The 6716-nt window shown below is 32.2% G+C and overlaps 1 protein-coding gene across 2 annotated transcripts; it reads left to right on the top strand.

Annotated features, from left to right (window-relative positions):
* The first annotated feature begins 297 nt into the window (after nt 1-297).
* LOC111086854 lies at nt 298-6272 on the top strand. 2 transcript variants are annotated; one of them, XM_022391443.1, is made up of 2 exons: nt 298-1150; nt 5592-6272. In XM_022391443.1, the coding sequence occupies exons 1-2, from the start codon at nt 977-979 to the stop codon at nt 5916-5918; spliced, it is 501 nt and encodes a 166-aa protein (XP_022247151.1). In that variant the 5' UTR covers nt 298-976; the 3' UTR covers nt 5919-6272. The 2 variants fall into 2 exon arrangements, with proteins under 2 accessions (XP_022247151.1, XP_022247150.1); XM_022391442.1 differs by having other exon boundaries at nt 298-1204.
* Nucleotides 6273-6716: the final 444 nt, after the last annotated feature.

Raw genomic sequence — 6716 nt, 5'->3', positions numbered from 1 at the left:
CTGGCATTTTAGGCAGCGCTTGAAATCAACAATTGTCTCTGTCTTTTCATATTTGATGGGGGCTCTCTAGCTTACATGACTCTAGATTACCTGGAATAAGAAAGCTTAAAATTACTTGAGACCATTTAATCAATTCCTAAATACTAAAACATTTTGTTAAAATTCAGAATTATTTCACTATAGATAAAATTTTTATTCACATGGAAATAATGTTAGCATTGGACCTCGTCGACAAAACCATAGTTAACCAGGTATACAGTTAAAAGGCGTCGTTTTTGGTATGTCTAGTTGGTAAACTTTTACTTAGAAACTCTACATTTTATTTTGTGAGTGGTTAGATCTAGTCCATAGTTGCACTAGAATAGCGTTTCCCAAACTATGGGTCGCAAGCAGAATGTTAGTGGGTCGTAAAAAGTTATACTAGAATTACGCATTAGCTTCGATTAAACGCTGTCTGTCGAGATAGTTCAAGACTCGGGCTTTCATTGCCAGGCTGTTGTTGTATCAAGTAGTATGTTGTTTTGACGAGCTTAACGAATCAGGGTTGACCATGCTCTCAATTTAATCATTCCTCATCGTAAAAAGGAAATCAATTTTCACCTATTCATACAGTACTTTAGCTATAGTACCGGTTTTATCAGTTGATTGCAGAATTTTAACTTTTGATTATAGATATCTATAGTTTTTTATATTTCTAGGTATCCTTTGATTATATGCAGATATAATGCGCCCCCAGCTCCTACGCATATGCTATTTCAATCAAAAGTTAAAATTCTGTAACCAAAGGTTAGATATCTTCTTAGAAAGGATATCAATAATCAAAAGTTAGATATCTGCATTCAAATGATAGAAATCTACAATCCATTGTTCAGATTCTGCAATCAAATGTTAAAATTCTGCAATCAACTGATAAAACCAGTACAACGCTGAGCGAGACGATAACTGCTTCGTGGCTTCACGAGAGAAAAAATGGATTATGAACCCCTTTCAGCCTGACATAACGAGTGGGATATCGACAAAAGCTGAGGAAGAACTTTTTGATTTATCTGAGGACGCTTCGTTAGAAATGAACTTTTACAGCATAAAACTGATACAGATCTGGGTGTCTGTTCGAAAACCGTACCCAATCCTTTCCACTGAAGCTTTGAAGGTACTTCTCCCTTTCTCATCTTCATATCATTGTAAAGTTGGATTTTCAGCAATGGTAGGAATCAAAAACAAATTCCGAAATAAACTTCAATTGTCAAATTCCTTACGCCTGAAACTAACCCACATTGATGTTGATGTCAATACCATTCTTGACAATAACAAGAAACAAGCACATCCTTCACACATGCCTCATTATTAATCAATTAGATAGCATTTATAAGTTCTGGAAATGTTATTGAAAGTACGTGAGTATTTTTAAATGTAATTGAAATACGTGAATATGAATAAATAATATTTTCTATATTCTTTCATATGTTTTTTCCCAGTAAATTTGAGTGGGTCGCCATAAGCTGTGGTCATGAATAGTGGGTCGTGATTCTAAAAAGTTTGGGAACCCCTGGTCGGAAATAGCTGAAAATGGCAGCCATTTTTGAAATTAAAAATGGATCTCCTGTACATTAATAGAAAAATGGGCAACAATTATTTTCTGAATCAGTATGACCTTTAGATAATTTCGGACATTGTTGCGAAGAGTCTACACACAAAAAATTTCAAACCTAGAACTTGTTACATTAGCCGGTAAACTAAGAGTTGATCAAACTGGAAATTAGGAAATCAAAAACTTTATGAAAAAGTTTGGCTAAAAATGTAAACATTAATAGTAATGATTTTTTTAAAATACTTAAGGGTAAGCATAATGTTGGTATGAGAGGAAAGCCTTTGATGATTATGGGAAGGCTGGATTATTAAATTATACTTTTGTTTTCAATTTTTATTAATGTGCTGTTGCTCGTGGCAGAGAAACTAGGATTTTAGGTTGTATCCTTGTCCTAAACAGCTGCTAAATGGAAACAAGGTTGAAGAAATTATCATATTAATTCTGAGCTGCCTTAGAAAAAATTAGGAGGTTTTTTAAAATGATAAATCTTCTGGGCCAGTTAGTATTTACCCAAATGTTTAGAAGGAGGTTAAGGATTAGATATGTGAGCCACTTGCTACTATTTTTTCAAAGTCTTTGTATAATGGGTAGGTGCTAGAAGACTGGAAGTTGCCTAATGTTACTCTTCTTTTTAAGAGAGGTGATAAAAATTGTCTCAGTAATAATAGGCTTATTAGTCTTACATCACTAATAGGTCTGTAATTAATGAAACTTGCATCAGGGGTGGGAAAAGTTTTGAAAATCTGATAAAAGATGGCTTTGCAAAGTAATTAATATAGTTTAAAAGTTTGTTTGACAATCAGCGTGGTTTCACTAAGGGAAAATCTTGCTTCACATGAGGGTATGGGTGTGGATTTGATGTATCTAGATTCTCAGAAAGCATTTGACAATGTGCCACATAAAAGGCTTATTAAAAGTTATCTCTGTAAATGTGTGGAATAGGTTAGGTCATTGGATAGAAAACTGGCTTGATGAAAGAAAGCATAAGGTTTTCATAAATGGGGTTCAATCAAATTGGATTAATATCACAAATTGGGTACCTCAGGCTCAGTGTTAGAACCTTTCCTTTTTTGATTTACATTAGACACAGGTGAAGGAATGGTCAATAACTTATTTAAATTTGCTGATGATATTAAAGTATTAGGTGTTGCTAACTGCGAGGAGGATGCTGCTGCTTAACAAAATGATTTGGATAATTTGGTGAGTTAAGCAATTAAACAGCAGATCGTTCTTAATCATAATAAATTCAGGGTAATGTGTATAAAACATCACAATTTGAATTATGAGTATAAATTTCATGGGAATAACCTTAACAATCTTATGAAAGAAAAGGATTTTGTTGTTCTGGTTGATCAGTCTCTTAAGCCATCCAAGCAATGTGCTGTTGCTCGTGGCAGAGCAAATAATATTTTAGGTTGTATTTATAGAAATATTGAATACAAGTCTAAAAATGTTATAAAGTCACTGGTTCGACTACATTTTTAGTACTGTGATCAGTATTGGGCTCCCAACCTCAAAAATAGTTTTTCGTTAAGCTCATGCTTAGAAATAATTATTGATCAAGTTGAACACTCATAAGTATCTTTAATAATTATTCTAAGACTTATTGTATCCAAAATATTGATTTTAAATATATTTGGATGTAGTAAAGATAAAGAAATATAATTTTGCTTTATTTCAGTAGCATGTATTTCAGTTCTTAATTCCTACATATTAGTTTTGAATCAGTTTTAGAATGCGATAATAGCATAGGGTTCACAAAATTCAGCACTATATTTGTAGAAGAATGTGGTCTGCAGTTGGCTTATAGATGGTTGTTAGTAGGGATACTAAGATTATACCTAGTATGGAAAGGTTGTCATATGAGAATAGGCTAAGATCTCTGAAATTGTTTAGTCTTAAAAAAAAAAAAGAGTAGTTAGAGGATATCTGATAGAGGTACTGAAACTTGGTAATGGAACTGATAGTGTTAATGCATCACCTTTTTTCGTACTTAATGGTGAGAATGGTAAAATTAGGGAACACAAAAATAAATTTTGGAAGGGTAGGAGTCATTTTCAACTAAAACAGCTTTAGTTTTCTAACAGGGTTGTAGTCCTTTGGAATGAGTTCCTTTCTGATGTGGTAGGCATAGTTTATTTAAGCGAATTTAGGGGAAGATAAAAATTTGAATGATGAAATGGTTGCCTTAAGTATTTTGTTTTTATTTGGGGTTTAGTATAATGGATGAAACAGCCTAAATTGACCAACAGGTCTTGTTTTGTCCCCTTAAATTATATATATTTATATAAAATTTAAGGTTTATTATGGTACTTAATTTTTCCTGCAAATAAACCTATTCTTATAATTATTGTTAAACAACATGGTAAAATGTTTTATCATATTTTAGAAAATTGAAAGATTTCATTTCAGTTATTATAAGAATAAATTACACCATGATTTTTTGAATTTTTGTAAAACGAATCATATAACATATAAATCTGTTAATTTTAGAATGTCAATTGAGTTAATTACTATAGCACTCAAAACATCAAATTTTGAAATTACACAGAAATACAAGTTAAGTAAAACTTTGAAAAGCAAACATGAAGATGTCTTTCACAGTTAAAATTAGCTTTATTAAAACACAAAATAATAAACTCTTAATTAAGATTTGACAAACATTTGGATAGACTTATTGTCTAATAAAAACCCAAGTCAATAATATTTTCTTAATTATCTTAATAACGTGACATTTACTTTTTTTTTACCATATTTTGAATGAAATGGAATAGAAAATGTTAGCATGAGGTTTAAAATATATTAATCCTCCTTCAAAACTTAAATTAGAGAATTATATTTTGTATTTTGAACAATTATCAAAACAACGTTTCAAAACAGAAAGTATGGAATGAGAGTATTGAATCATTAAATAGTATCAGAACTCAAATAAGTGAAATAGTCTTAACATCATTTGGCAATTATAATTCTAGATATAAATCATATAATCTAAATAAAATGTAGTTGTTAAAGTTAGGATGGGCCCAATTAACCCCCAGCTAATAAAGTCATTAAGGAGAGCCCTAGCTACATAGAACAAGGAGCCAAGTGACCTAAAACAGTATTGGAGGATAATTGAATGTTTCTGGAGGAACTACAAAGATAAACATACGATTACACATGAAAATTGGTCATCACTAGGTAGGATTTAAATTTTACCTAACTATCAACAGTTAGGTGGATCTGAGAGTGATGGGTGTGGCGAATCTTTTAAGTTGTCACAGTGTATACCAAATAAAATGTTTTACTGGATAGTTAATTTGTTAAAATTTTGTAAAAGGAATGACCAAGTTGGTTTGGTATTGCTCCCTCCACCTTTCCAGATTTTCGCTTTAACAACTGATAAAGAAGAATTTTTAGCAGTTGTTGTTTTATCGTAAAGCTACACGATGAGCTATATGCGTTCTATCCACCGTGGGAATCGAACCCAGGGTTTTTAGCATTGTATGATACTAAACTTTCTGCTGACCCACTGAGTGTTGTTTCTCCACATTTTATTTAGTACTTTTTTGTTAATTGACAAACTGTACTGAATTTTGTTGACAAATCACATTTTCTTTTCAGACAGAGGTGTAGGAGGCAAGTTAAAAAAGAGGGGCAAGGTTTATTTGATCGAGGGAATGCGCTCCCAGGGCTCATCCATTACAACCGGGGTCCAGGGCTCGCCTTAAGGCACTGGAAGCTCTTGGGCTCTGTATTAAATTATCCACTTCCTATACCACTGTTAGAAATAACGTATTGATCAAGTTGTACACTTACGAGTATCTTTATTGATTATTTCAAGCCTTTTAAACAAGTTTTGGATATAGTTAAGATAAAAAAAATAACTTTGCTTTATTCAACTAGTATTTATTTCACAAATTTGAATTTATGAGTCCAGTCAGTGTTAGAATGCATATGTTTATTACTTATATTTTGAGGTTAAATAAAATGTTTTAATAAATTTATATTTTCTCTTTACCAGCGAGTCAACATTGAAAGTTATTACTCTCTAGATATTGAAGATAATCGAGTTATTCCTCCTTCAGTTGACAGTTTTTCTCTTACATATTCCTACAGACCTAATCCTTATATCTTAGAGAGACAGAATTCAGAAGATTTCAGCAGTCTGTCCGGTCATGAGGAAAGCGAGAGTTCCAGCGTTAATGAAGGAGAAAGGAGCTATTTTATTGTCAGATTTCCTCATTGTCGGTGGAAGCGCTCTAGGTCTAACATGACAACTTCCCCCGAGAGTTCCTTTATGGCAGAAGAAAGTATGGAAAATATCACATGGTGTATTACTGTAAATTAAGAAGAGTGTGAGAGTGAAAAAAGCTTTAAAGGGAAAGACGAAGGGTAAAGGACGTTTATGAACATCAGTTTAGTAGAATAGGATCGGTGACAGAAGGTAACTTGTTCTCAAATTATTTTCCAGAACTTGACTACAAGAATGATGAAAGCTTTAGTATTGGTCATGTATTTCACCAAAATGAGATTTCTGAATATCTTGCTTATTCATCTACGTTTAAGATGCCCAGTGATCAATCAGTTAACGAGAAGAAAGAAAATGGAACAAATTTTGTTTATAATGGCATGAGACTAAGAAAGAACTAGTCTTAAGATTGACGATGTAGACAACACATCAATAAACAGTCAGTTTACAACATATACTGAATCGGCTTTACAGTACCGCTTCTGAAACGTAATATAAAGAACAATGAAGATTCGGGGATGAGATCCAATAATGGTTGTGCGTTAGTACAATTAAACTCTGAAGTTGAATCAACAGTGACGTTTACTCTATGTTTAAATTTCACGAAGCATGTAGATCTAGCATGAAAAAGTCAGATTCTAAAGTTCATAAGAATAACCATTTAGAACCTCAAAATAAAGATGTATAGCATAGATTTTCTTCTATTTCTACTCAAATTTCGACGAAAAATAGAAAGAAAAAAAACGTGAAAAAGAAAATCAGGCAATAAAACCAAAGCAACAGCTTAGAAGAGGTTAATATTTCTGTAAAGAGACCATTTTTGTCATCTAAAAACCCTTTTAGACAGGGAGGAAGTTATTCACAAGGACAAAATATTGATATAAACAATTTATCAAG

This window comes from Limulus polyphemus, unplaced genomic scaffold (genome assembly GCF_000517525.1).
Source record: "Limulus polyphemus unplaced genomic scaffold, Limulus_polyphemus-2.1.2 Scaffold1493, whole genome shotgun sequence".
NCBI lineage: Eukaryota > Metazoa > Arthropoda > Merostomata > Xiphosura > Limulidae > Limulus > Limulus polyphemus.
Note: the sequence above shows the minus strand (reverse complement) of the source record. Positions and strands in the feature narration are given on the sequence as shown.